General features: G+C 39.0%; 1 protein-coding gene across 1 annotated transcript in view; it reads right to left on the bottom strand.

Moving 5' to 3' along the window:
- LOC139719624 (uncharacterized) overlaps positions 1-14,545 on the bottom strand; it is a 233,238-nt gene that overhangs the window by 209,473 nt on the left and 9,220 nt on the right. Inside the window, exon 2 of the mRNA XM_071631032.1 lies at positions 13,033-13,599. Within this exon, the coding sequence (XP_071487133.1) occupies positions 13,033-13,317 (285 nt within the window). The 5' untranslated portion in view covers positions 13,318-13,599. The remainder of the gene's footprint in view (positions 1-13,032; positions 13,600-14,545) is intronic.

Raw genomic sequence — 14,545 nt, 5'->3', positions numbered from 1 at the left:
TATTTTACACTTCAATGCCTTACCATTCCATTCATGCTAGGCAGCATGGAAAAAAAGTTTTAATAAGTAAAATGATTGTTAAAAGTGTTAATGCATAATGAAAGAATAAAAGTTGCACACTTCAAAGAAAATAATGACATGTGACTCAACACATTGCTCTCTTATGGACTACACAGTGTAGCTATGTATCTCACTATATAGTGACCTACATGTATACAGCTGAACATGACTTCAGACACACAAACACACAGTCCTATTGGAGTGTGCACAGTCAATATGCCCATATCATCTGAGCAGAGATATCTAAGAACGTGCCGTTTTAGACCCTGAAACTTTTGACATCCCCAAAAACTTAAGCAGGGGGGAGGATTTAGGCCTGAAATCAGAAGGTCAATGTGGAGGGATTATGCAGTATGAATCATAGTGCCTTTATCTCTGACTGGAATCTGTTGTGTCTACACAGGCAGCCCCATAAGGCAGGCCTAATGAAATTCTACTTGACTTTCGGCTAGGTCTTTATATCATATCGGGAGTCAAAGTCGTAGACAGTCGACTGTCTTGGCATAGCAGCTGGGATGTATTGTAGGTATACTGTGAACTCAAAGCTCCATGCACAGTTGGCAGCACAAGCTGCAGCGTAATGGAATATTGTACCTCACTTAACAGCACTGGCAGATTGACAATTATTTGTTCCACCTTCTGGTACAAAGTGAGAGAGAAAGAGAAAAAGAAGAAGAGAGAGAGAGAGGGAGGGGAGAGAGAGAGAGAGAGACAACAACAACAACAACAATTCCCAATTGGCAAAGACCTACTTCCAGCGAAAGGTGAACTTCATAGTTCCACGCAAAGATGACACTCCACATTCTGACTTGTCGGAGCATGAAACCGATACTGGTAGCTGGCAGGCTTCACAAAAGGAGGGACATAACTTTAAAAATGTGTCTTTCTGATGAGTTCGAAGGACAATTGTGCCATTGTTCTACTGTGGATATTGTCTCTGAAGGTTTCCATGCTGTTTATATTCAATGTGATTGGTTGTCTTTCATGCATACAGAGGAAGAATATGACTATTATGATCTTCATTGATCTTTTCATTGATAATAATGACACAGTGTCAATGTCAGAACTATGAGATAACGAGTTTAAAGTTTCAATTTTTATGTCATTACAATAGAGAACATCTGACCTATAATATGCCTGAAGTGTCCCCAGCCAAGAGTCAAAATGTTTGTTTTCAGGGCCAGATTTTAATATGGCAGCGAAACAGACATCTAACTGCAAAAGTTTGTAAAATTATAAATGTCATTATTTGGCATAGGGCTTGAAATCTGTCATGAACCCAATCAACATTTCAAGAAACTAGTCTGTTTTAGGCAGTTTGCTAAATCTGTCAAATTACCCACATATGAAAGCTAGAAGTTGCAGCAAGAAGGCAACTTGTTGAAACTTACCTGGAACCCTTCTTTCAGACAGGAAGGTGACCTGTCCGCACTTATATAGGCACTTTAGGACAACGACTTGAGAAAGAGAGTTATGCTGAAACTCGCCTAGAGATGCCCTATTGTTTAAGTAGAGTATTTGAGAAGATAAAACTCATACAGGTGCTTTGTTCATGATAACAAGGCAAGACTGCAACTCCTCAAATCTCGCCTGGACACCATGTAGAGACAACAAGGCAACTTGGCAAGTTTTGATGAGGCACTTTCTCAACTTCTGAGCAAGATTTGAGGAACTTTTACCAATATGCCTTCTCATTTTCTCATCCTAATAAATAGGCTCCAAGGTTAGTTTCAACAAGCTGCCTTTTGCAGCACATTTAAAGGAGAAGTTCTCCTTCTTGGATTGAGTGAATGCAGCAATATTAGTAGAACACATCAGTGAAAGTTTGAGGAATATTAGACAATCTGTTCCAAAGCTATGAACTTTTAAGATTTCAGTGCCACCATTGCTGGGTGAGAAGACTACTACAGTTTGTGATGTCATATGCCTGGAACGATATTAAAGGGTGTGTACAGTTCTGGTCGGGGTAAGGATTTAGCTTTTAACATTTTGCGAGATATTCAGAAACCACTCTATGAGATGTCAAAGAGCATGCAATTCTAAGGTGTATCAAAAGTTTATTTGATGAATATCGGTTTTGAAATGGCCGAGATATCCAAAAACAAGGTGAAACAAAGAGATCCTAATAAAGGTGGGGTATGTCGCCTTTTATTATTATTATTTTGGGGGATATCTCAGCCATTTGAAAACCAATTTTCATCAAATAAACGTTGAATCCTTCTTAAAATCACATGCTCTTTCATATTTCATAAGAGGTTTCTCATTATCTCACTTAGGAATGTTCAAAACATGAATCCCCACCTCAACCACTACTGTACAGTCCCTTTACGAGACCTTAGAGAGAACATAAAAAGAATTCAACATATTTTCGTTTTTCTCGCATAATAAAAGAGCACTTGACTTACAACTGTACCTCTTTCAGAAGGCAGGGGAATGAACCCTATAACATACACTGTACATCAGTAGCAAGTCTAGGGAATGTGTACTTTTCAACAAAAAGAATAACTTTGTGGCTTTCTATTTACATTTTCTTTACATCATTCATGCATGTGACATCACAAACTGTAGTAGTCTTCTCAATAGCAATGGCAGCACTGAAACCTTAAAAGTTCACAACTTTTGATCAGATTGTCCAATTTTCCTGAAACTTTCACTGATGTGTTCTAGAAATATTGCTGCATTCACTCAATCCACACATATACTAAGGTGAACTTTTCCTTTAAGCTTCCATGCTAATACATGTTTTTGGCTTACTGCGCACTTATTACAGCTGTACTTGTAAGCAATTCTCCCTACATGTGATATTCAATGTCCATAGCTGAATTTTCTTAATTTCTGAAAAAACACCAGTTATACTGCAAGCAAGGACAAGGGAAGAAAATGTCTGCTATATAGAAAACTTGTGTGAAGGAAACAGGCATTTATGATCATTCAAGTAACCAAGTAACCTTACTATGTAGGCCTACAGTGGATGTATGCCAGATTTTTTCATGCAGTAGGCCTTCTGTGTGAGCAAATAAGGGACTTGTTGAAGGACAATTTGAGAGGATCAGCCTTTTTACAGATAAGCACATGCAGATATAACATTGACCCTCATGACAGAATGCCCATGAGTAAATGTTTGTAAAATGGCACACAGTAAAAGAAGTCCACATTTAGAATGCTGCAATTCTTATCAAACACTGTACACGTTTAATCTTTTCTGATGCCGAGCAAACTTTTTGGTATCTCTACCTGCAGTGGCAATATCAACACATTTGCCGCTGTTGAACCTGCAATCTGAGGTGCACACATTTCAGGGCAAAAGAGAATTATTGGAATTAGTCCAAGTTGGCTCTTTCCCTTTTGAAGAATCAAGGTCACGGCAGAAGAGGCCCAGTATTGGGATTGTTACACAGGGAGTATCCACAGAGCACAAGGAAGGACAGGGCCTAGATACAATCGTATCTAATGTAGGCCTACACTGCAATAGACAGTAAATCAGATGGCATGTGATAGGCAAGTTTAACTACATGCATTGAAAATTCATGGATTTTCTTCTGGGAACTTACTCATAATGCATTCAATTTGCCAAAGACCACCAATCTTAACTCAGACATGTATTTATTTCTGTAATTTGTGAATTGAAACATTGACAATTAAGCTGGTTTTGTGACGTTATTGTTGCTGTTGTTGTTGTTATTGCTGTTATTATTGTTGTTGTTGTTGTTGCTGCTGCTACTGTTGCTGTTGAAAACTGAGGACATTATACTTACAAAGTTACAAACCTTAAAGCCCAGAAAAAGAACAAATGAGGTGATCTACAGCAGGTGAGAACTATACAAACTTTAAGGTTCACTTCAAAATCAAAAGTTTGGCGCTCAACAACCTTCCATCTCATATGTCAAAGTATATGAATGTTTTGGAATGCAAGTTTGGGGTATGTTTTTTCTTAAAACTGTCAATTTGGTGATATCTATTCTGTTGGAGTATCTCATACTCCTTTCAGTAACTCCTCTGGCTCAGACCAGGCCCGAGCTAAGTTGTAAAATTTTTAGTTTATGAATGGGTCGGGCCAAAGTGGCCCAAAGTGGCCCGCGCCAAGAGCGGGCTATTTTGGCGCTGCTGAAGCTAGTACCAGGCGCAGGCCATGCTCGGACCTGGTGCCAATTGAAGAGTTCATGAACGATAGCAGCGCCAGGCTCGGGCCAAAATTCCTTGCACAGTCAAAGGTCACAGTTACCTGGCCGTGCCTTCTGCCAGAGCGCGCGTTCAGATACCAAGGTAGTTATCCCTTACGTGGCGGAGTTTGTGAATGGGTCATCGTAAGAGTAGCACGGCTCTGCTATAGTTACTGAATGCAATTTTTACTGCTTGGTGCGGGCCAAATTAGCACGGGCCAGGAGCTGGCCAAAAATGCATGAGTGACTGAACTCTAGGGGTATAAGCTTCTGCATACTTGACTGTATTTTATCTGCAAAGTCTGTTTTCTCTAAACTGCTTACATCTGGTGGCTGGTTTTCTTCAGTTCTGAGGTAAATTCTATGGGGGAATAAAGTAAGACAAACTGTGAATCAATGGAAAACATAGAATCTGGACAATTCACTGTTGAAAAAATCCTAATGCTAAAGATTTAATGTTCAGGATTTTAGCAGGTCACATACAATACATTTATGTCTTAACAAATTGACTGAATTGGAACAAATTTCTACAACAAATGGGATATTCCCTTGTTAACATATTTAAATAGTACATTACAATGTCTGATGTAAGGGTAAAATTGGAAAAATTGTTTATAATACATGACTAATATCACCCACAATTGTAAGCCAAGGATCAGTGGAAAAACAAGATTTACACACAGATTCTGCACCATTATGTATGAAATTCATCTCATGACAGAAAAGGGGGCAAGCATACACCTACTTAACTGTTGTGACAGATAAAGCGTGCACTCTGTAAATCTTTCAAAGTGGAGCACGCGGATGCAACGCACTGACACAATTGCCACTTTGTCTGAAAGCCTGGCTCCTTCGTGTAATCAAATCTGTAGACACCTCTCCCAGGCCTGTGGTCCAGCCTGATTTTTTATTTCTTTTTCTAGTTGAAAACTAGGGAAAACAAGCTTAAACTGAAGGAGGTAAATAGTTGAATGTTACCAAACTTAGTACCCCTTCCCCCATTTATAGTGAAGCTCTTCATGTAGTGTATAAACTTGAGAGTATAAATTGTTGTATCGACAGTTTACTGAGTCTTGTTTTATTCGGTGGAATTAGAAAAGGGACAAAATACACAACACAGCTTTTGAATGAGGCTAACTCATTTCAACTTCAGTATTCAGTGGAGAAAAACATAGATCAATAAATGCTTTGGTTATTTTTGTTTCTGATAATACAACCTTGACAAAGCACATGTTACACTTGCAGCAAAAGAAGGGGAAGGACCCTCTCTCTGGAGAGAGTCTGAAGTAAAGTACAAGTAGTTGACTGTAACAAACAGAATTAGTAAAGTTCCAATAAGATCAAACAAAACATTAAAAAAGTTGCAGAATGTTAATGTTCAATGTAATTCATGATACGGTCACAATCACATGATTTCCAGATCTATACAATGAGGTGATAGTGTTGTTGTCAAGAAGCTTTTCCTTGACCTGCAGTGCACATATCAATATCCACTACATTTCCTATTTTACATGATTTTTTTTTCTTAAAAGTCACATCAAATCACTGCAGGATTGCATAAAGATACTGATGAGATCAAAAGGCAATTGGAATCAACCACACAAACTTGATTTCATGACATCTTTCTTCACACAGGAAAGTTCTTAGGTGATGACATTATTGCCCCATCCTAATTGCCTTGGGGATGGTGACGAATTATTCTTGTTTGGTTGAAACACAAGAAATTCTCCTTCAGTCTATGTCTATTACTATTCAGTTTACGAATATTCCATTTGTTGCAGAAAACTTAACAAGTGTGCGGCATTGTAAGTTGCATGAGTGTAAATAGAATTTGCCCACGAGCAAACTACACAAGCTGTCAGAATTTACAAATGTTTAGTTCTATCTTGCTTAAAGTGATGGGGCCGATGATTAAGGATACACTGAGCACTACCTTGCATGACATGGGAGCAAAGGATATCAAATATGGACTTCCTTGAAGCCCCACAATAAAGTACAGTATATAGACGTGGCCCCAAACGACATTTATGTGAAAACTCACAATGGACTATATTTGCCTCACAAGGACATTGGTGGACAACTTTTCTGCACAATATGTCTCGGATAATTTGCCTGCCGAATGCATAATGCCAAGTTGCGAATCCATCCAATCACATTCAAGTTTTTACGTCAAGAGTGATTCATCTTAACTTTGGGGCAGCAAGGTCTTCTAGAACTTGCAATGAAGTAGATGCTAGGATAAAGCATGATGGATTACTCAAGCCATAGCAATGTTGCTCCACACATTAAAATCACAGTGGCAAAAAAAAAAAAAATGGTTTTAGCCACACACATCGGCAACACCAATCTGAATATACATGTACATAGACAAATACAATTTAACTTTTTAATGATTTCTCACAATCACATTCCACTGAAGTCTGTATGTCTCTCCCCTCCCCCCTCAAAAGAAAAGAAAGAAATGAATGAACAAATAAATAAATAAATAATTACATACATATAAAATATATAGATAAATAAATGACAGTGAATATATGGTAAAAACCACTGAGCATATGATCAAATCTTGTATCATTTCACTTCCAAGTTGGCTGCAAGAGAGCATTTCATTCCAAACAGCAAATGTCCCAGATTAACAAATGCTGTCTTCAAAAAAAAAAATTAAGAAATAAAAAAATAAAATTAAGAATTAAAAAATATGCAGCAAATTGGATTTGACCCCTCATTCCACTTTCCCACAGTCACAAAACACAGAGAAATTTTGATATAATGCACATGTTTCAAACAAAAGCAAATGAATACGGTATTGCACATTCTGCACTGACAGCCACTCATAAAGCAGCATGTATCCTGTCAAGTATGTTTCCTCAGTCCATCAATTTCCGAAAAGAAGATTGCAGTAAAATGTCACCCTCTCCCAGGTCCCTAATCAATTACAAAATTTCTTTATGTGATGTGCGATCTATTCACACAATGCAGACAACCCTCTGTTCTCCGTGGAGTCTTTTGAAAATTTCATTCTAATCAAAGTCACCTGGGGGTGTTGTCTGTAAAAGTGACTGTTCTTCATCACTGTAGTCTCCATCACCAGACACATTTCAAGAATTCTTTATATATCATGATTACATCACACATGATGTTCCTATACAATCAAACAAAAGATTGAAAAGACTATTAGCATTTACATGCAGCTATTATTGAAGGCTTTTTTGGGCACTGTCCTGGTGCATCTCCTACATTAAATAGGTACATGAGATGGGGTGTGGAGTCCACACGTGGGTCTGTCAGCAAGACTACACACCCACCCCCAAGATCTGTTTGAGATGTGAATGTACCTCAGGAGAAATCAACCCATCATAGTCAATTCCAAACTCGTATCATTGGCCTGATCAAACATACAACAATTTGCCGATGGGACTTATTTGCAGACAAACACGGCGCGGCACTGGAAGATTTGTCTCACCATCAGCGTGGCACATGATGGGATGATAGTTGCAGGTTAATAATGCCACCTCCTGTCAAACTAGCTGTATTGTCAAATTCAATTTATACTGACAATCAAATATCCAATATTCACCATTTTATGATACAAATGTAGTGGTTGAGCATAGAATCTCATGAAAATGACACCTACTAAACAGGAATAAAACTTTGCAGTTGCCCAGAAGCAAGGGACACCATGGTACATATTGTACATGTTAAACTGTATATTGTACAAAGTTGAAATTTAAAAAAAAAAAAATATTGAATCAATGACCTATTCTACTTTTCATAAAAAGCACCTCTTGTTTATCTATCCTTTTACGTAAAATAGAGATAAATACAAGGTAAAAAAAACGTATAGCTAATCCTCAAATAATGTGTACAAGTTTCCTTCCAACTTCAACAAACTACATTTTGTACCAATGAGACATGAACACACAGCTGGAGTACTGTAAAACCCGAAATTTTTGCAAGCATGAAACTTTCACAAATTTTACGGGGAGCCAGGATTCACAAAAGTGATACATATGCATGCGAAGGTTTTGCCTACACAATCAGCACTGCATGCCAGTGGCAATTCTCAAAAATTTCATGCCGCAAAAAAGGCCGTCAGCACCAATTCACAGGAGTTTTGTGATGCAAATATTTCTGGTTTTACAGTTGAACAGCAAAAAGAATTACAGCCATGGCAAACAAACTTTGCCTCTATCATGAAGTAACAACTCCTGGCAATATTTGTGGCTTCTACTGCTTAAAATCACTTTATGTTCATTCTTTTGTACTCCTACTGTATGAGCAACTTCTGACTTGCCTCCATCTCAAAGCCACAAACAACACAGTGTACATGTACTCCCTGCATAAAGCAAGCAGGTTGAATGGGTGCTCAGGGTAATATTATAATATTATAATATATAATATATATATCTGGGTAATATTGTACCTCTTCTATCGAATAGCTCTTTACAAGAACACAGGTTTAATTGATGTTAAAACAAAACAAAGCAAAACAAAACAAAAATATGTGTTGCTTGAAGGTTTGCATGGTGAAGTAAATGAGGGAGAAAGCTCTGCGGAGACACCATGTGTGTGTAGCCCTCAAAAAGATGACCCTTTAAACAAAAAATACTCTCACTATGGCAGCATGATTCAAACACTATCAACTAAAGATTTACTCCATAATCATGTTAACTCTGATAATTTCAGATTACAAAAGTTACAAAAGTTCACACATTTCCACAGAATATTAGTATCAGTGGCAGTCATACATAAACATGCAAATCTACATTATAGATGAGGTGATACATATGCCACACAATTCCCCCATTTGCTTCAAAATTAATAGTCATTATAAATTCATGTGATTTCAGATAAAAATTCAAAAACAATTATATCCTTTATATGACAATGCACAAGAGTCACAGATGATACAACAATGATAACATTGTAAAGGAGATACATAAATTCTTCCTCTGTACATCTGCAGTAGTAGATGCCTCAAACTATGTAGGTGAATGTGTACTCTATCTTTCCCAAAGTCAAAGTAAACTCAAACCTGGAGTCAGGATGCCCTTAATTTTTCATGAACACTTTTCATACAAAGTTCTTTGCTTCCTGAGCAAACTCTTTAAAAAAATGACCCCTTTTTGCGTGCACTGTTAAAGGCACCACCGGCAAGACTTCAGCAGCTGTTTCTAGTGCACATGAAGAAAGAATCTGCACTTGATCTAATCATCAGGGTAGTCACTGGCTCATCATCAATTATGGTAAATTAGATTTCTTCTGACCAACCCTTCTTTCTTAACTTGTCTGCAAAAGAAGGCACCTCAAAATCTCATGAAGTAAAGCTTTGCAGCCCTCGATTCCCTCCTGCGTTGTCTCTTATCATTTCATCGGCCTTGAACCCATAACCTGTCATTGATGAGAGTCAGTCATCGACCACAGAACCAGGGCAACTGTGCAAAATGTCAGAGTTCAGCGGCAACAAGAGGGCAGTGTGCCGGCTAATTTCTCTCCTCGAGGCTGCACAATACAGTACATGGGATGAAGACACTGTCCAGTCTCCACTACACACTGACATTGTCACTGCTTTCTACACTTTAGTAGCACATCTTTCATTTACATACATCCAATGTACAAGAGTACATGTAGCATAGAACTTAAAAAGGATTGTAGGATTCAGATATCCCGGTACAGTTGTACATTATTATGTACCCGGTACTGCGATGCTATAGTAGCACATCATCCACTGCATGGTTTGTCAAAATCTCTCTTTCTGTCTTTCTTTCTTTTTTTAATGTAATTACTTTTTCTTTCTGTAAAATTGTGCGAACACAACATCAGAAAAAGTTACATGAACAAGTTACATGAAACTGAACATGGTCATGTCATATGACTTTAGTTAAGTTTAACTGCAACAAGCTTTTCATTGCACTCACTCACGCAATTAATATCATCTTCGTGTTATCTTGTGATTTTGAGATATCCAAGTATTGATCATATCTTCATAACCTGTATGACTTTCAAGTGGCATAAACTTTAAGTTATGTGTGATCATATTGCATATCATTACTCAGGCTGTTGAATGATGCACACATGTAGTGTATGCAATATAATGTACAAACACTGTACAAACGCTTCAACATTTAAAAATGACTTTTTGAGTGATTACATACTTTTCAGACAAGTCTAAGCATTTCAAAAGTTTCTGCACATTTGCTTCCATCCATTTGTGCATTTTTGCACAAAAGCAGCTTTAACACAGAGTAATGGAAATGCTATGTCCAGTACTTCTTAGTCTGCTTCATTCTGATAGTTATCAACCGATTTGTTCATTCATTCATTCATTTTCCCATCTCCAACAAAACTTGTAAATGCTATTTTTTTACATAAGATATACATGTACGTACATATGTCAACATTACAAAATATGATAAATGAAATTTATGGATAAACCATAGATAAGGTGAAAAAAAAAAACCACAAAAAGCATTCTGAAGTTTAGAAAATACAGGAGATCTACAGATTCCAAGTCATCCTTGACCAATAACAACCTCGGTTTATAATGCAAGTGTGTCAAAAATGACAAATCCATGCATACTTACATGCAAAAACAGTGCAAAACTTTGTTTATTCTGCCACAGCTCTTTTATCTTAAATTTCATAGAATGGAGGTGGCACCCATTTGATATTGTATACATGTACAGTTTATATTTATATTGCATGCCTGCCTTAAAGTAATAGTGGCCACCTGCTGTATGCGGCCACTGAAAAATCCCTGAGAGAAAAGCCACCTTAAAGACCCCGTGCATAGCGAACACCTGTCTAACCCAGCAGCCACCAATTTTGTTTCCCGTGGTAGATTATAACCTGTCCATAGTGGCCACAGACCCGTACGGGCCATAGGGAAGCTGATAATTTAGCATGTCTTTCTGCTTTTGTGGCTAGCAGTACAGTGATTGCCACTGCTGCAGTCAACTGTCATTCAGGCGTGCAGCTCACTTGCTGTACACACGCTACTGTGCGACAACTCGATCAATGCATGGAACATGTGTATATAATGTAAAGATGTGTGTGCATGTATACACAACGATAATACACGTATGTTCATGTGTGCAATACACACAAAATGTCGGACAACCTGTCTATAGTGGCCACCTGTCTATAACGGCCATTCTTTTCGTCTCCCTTGAGTAGCTGCTATAGACAGGTTTGACTGAGTTCCAAAAGCATATAATTATATATTGCAGATACATACCATTTAATGCATCATTATTCAAAATCTGACACATCATCTCATCATCATCTACTTTAAAATTTAAAAAAAAAAAGAATTTTAATTCATTACATAAATTTCTTTTACTTTCATTTCCAAATGGGTCCGGGCCATTTTTTAGCTCTACTTGTAAAGTCTTCAAGTCCTACCAAGTCAGCTTCACGTTTTGCTCTCTTTCTTTTTACTTCTTTCTTGTGTATAAACAAACTATTAGACATACAATGTGTGTGTGTGTGTGTGTGTGTGTGTGTGTGTGTGTGTGTGTGTACACATATACAAAATTCACAGGGACACAGTGCAACAAAGAAAATGAAAATAGACTTGTTTTCCAATTATTTAGAGTGTTGGGTTGAGTGTGTGTGTGTTTTGTTTTGTTTTTTAAGTACACTATAATCTTCATACCATGTACTCGAGTTTTATTGCACACAACTTGTGTCAGCAAAGTTCTATATCAAAGTTTGCATTCACCTACAACGTCAACAACTCTTCAAGGAAAGTGTGAGAAGTACCGGTATTGAAAAAGTTAACGAAAGTCGTACTCCCTAAGGCCGCACGTAAGTATGGTATACAGTAGATGCCTGCATGTATCCCATACCAAATAAACAATTATCTGCGCCTCTTGTTGAGACTGTCCTAATGTGGACATGGCCATCAGAAGGTCATTAATCAAATTCACCCGTTGATTGGATTACAACGTGACAGTCCTGCGCTGCACGCCAGACCACCAGTCATTGGGCACAGACGGTGCTAAGTGTGCTAGACCTGGGCACGCCTGCCTCACCAGACACACTCTCCCACACGATCATGACACAGGGAGACGACTGCAGCCACACGCTGCAAACGTCGTCAATCTGCGGCACATGAATTCCCAAAGCATGCGGGGCACTAAAACATTTTTTTTTTTTGCACCACATGTCACGGAGCGGTTACGAGCTGATCCGTCACATGGCATTGGCTCTTTAGTGAGCAAGCTAATCCATACAGGTGCTTACTGTGAGAAACACTGCAATGGTTATATCACAAATTATACAAGAACTTACCCGCACCAAGAAATGCTGGCCCATTTGTACGAAGTGTCCCTTTCATAGCTCAAATAACATTTTGGGATAATGAAAGGAATCTGTCTTTACATCAAAACCAAACTATTGCATAAATTTGATTGTAAAACAGTAACATTATATGAGTTCAAATACAAACAGAAAGGTTAATGTCACCAGTGTGAATGTTAATATTCAGCTATCACTTCTTGTCCATTTTAAGATTGAACATGACAAATTCAACCCCACCAAAAAAACAAAAATAAAAATAAGAGAACTGAAACTTGACATAAATTTTCACAACTCATAATTCTTAACTTATATTTGCACATCACAATTTATATACCTCATCATATCACCATTTATGAATACCTAAGAAATAGTTTTGGACCACGCAGTGTATAATTTCTGACAAGCTATGACAGCAAATATGGCAACCACTTTCCATGGGAGGTACTACAGCCAAAGGTTTATTACACCACCGCATAAAGCTAGTGTTCAATGGGTTAAACAGTCTTACCTCCAATTTCCTGGCTCGGTCTGGGTCGTACCCATGTTCCCCTGTCGGCAGTGGGCCCCTGTCTGGGGACAATGCACCACCATTATGTCTTGCCATGTCCGGTGGCGACAGGGGCTCCCCCATCCCACCCCCACCGCTGCCACCACCGCCACCACTACCACCTCCCCCTACACCTGGAGGGGGTTTCCCCACACCATCAGGTGCAGGGGAGCTGGTAGGGGGTGGGGCATGGGGTGAGTGTGGGTGTTGGTGAGGGTGGGGTTGCTGAGGTGGCTGGTTACTCATGGCTCTCTATTGCGGAATCGAACCTCCTCTGCAAAATGTTTCAAGAGTGTCCGTGTCTGGATTTGATAGGTCTTGTACCGACGTTGATCCGCAAGATCCGAATAATACTGACAGTGTATGGTGTATGTGTTGTCTTCACGGTTGCCCCTCTCCAATCAAGGCGAATCTCTTGCATGCATTACACATGTTCTGCAATCCACACTGACCTCAATATATCCAAGCACCACCCAGCAAAATGATCCAGATTAGTATAATCCAATAAATCCGTTGGTGTGGGGTGATCTGCAGGAGCGAAGAAAATACATACAAATATGAACACGTGCTAATGTTTTCAACAACTACAAGAGGAAAAAAAAGTTGTTGAAGTTTAGACATATGTAAGCATGAGCGATGATACTGCCATGTCTCCTTGCACATTTCTTGCAGCAGTTCCGGAAAATTAGCAGCATTACAGAGCAACATGTGCCAGGCACGCAAGTCGCGAGGCAGAGACTCCGAAAAATTACCGATCATTACTCACTTGTCACTTGCACTCTGGGACTCCTGCTCTAAACGAGCCAATCAAAATGCGCGAGTCATGCCGCAGACTGGGAACATCAAGTCATTCTCGTTTCTTTGCTGGGCCAGCCCTCCTTTACTTCACCTTCTCACAAAATCTAGCCACCCCCTCCAGCTGCCCTGTGAGGGCAGCAAAGACCTCTTAACAGGGAGAATTTCCATTTGCATTTTCCTTTTTTTTTTTCTGGTCAGGCCTGTTTGTTTACTTTTGCTTGGTTATTGTCTCAGTCTGCCATATTGGGCATGAGGCAGGAGAATACGTGTAGCTTCACTCACACTCAAGCACCTACATTGATTCTTTTTTTTTTCTACTTCTTGCTATAGGGAAGACACGTGAAAAATAAATTGGGGCTTTTATATGACTAGCTAACGATCACCGGTCTCACTCGCTTTATACTGTATCATTTTCTGGATAAGGCAAACACAGAAAAAAAAAATGAATGCAGCTCTACCGTCTTTTCGGGGGGGGGGGGGGGGGGGGGGGGGGGGGGGCATTGTATTCTGATGGCTGCTTCAAAACCTGCAAGCACATGCAAACCCGTATCAGGTGCCATAACATGAGTTTGCTGTTAAAATGTACCCTCGTAGAAAAGTGTGACTGCATCAGGTTTTTCTAATAGTTGAGGTCTGCCATGAAATATTGAGGCTGGGTTGGGACGTGCAGTTGGAA

This window comes from Diadema antillarum, unplaced genomic scaffold (genome assembly GCF_040938485.1).
Source record: "Diadema antillarum isolate AM-2024a unplaced genomic scaffold, OU_Dant_1.0 scf00000112, whole genome shotgun sequence".
Classification (NCBI taxonomy): Eukaryota; Metazoa; Echinodermata; class Echinoidea; order Diadematoida; family Diadematidae; genus Diadema; species Diadema antillarum.
The sequence above is the reverse complement of the archived record's forward strand: the minus strand, read 5'-3'. Positions and strand labels throughout refer to the sequence as shown.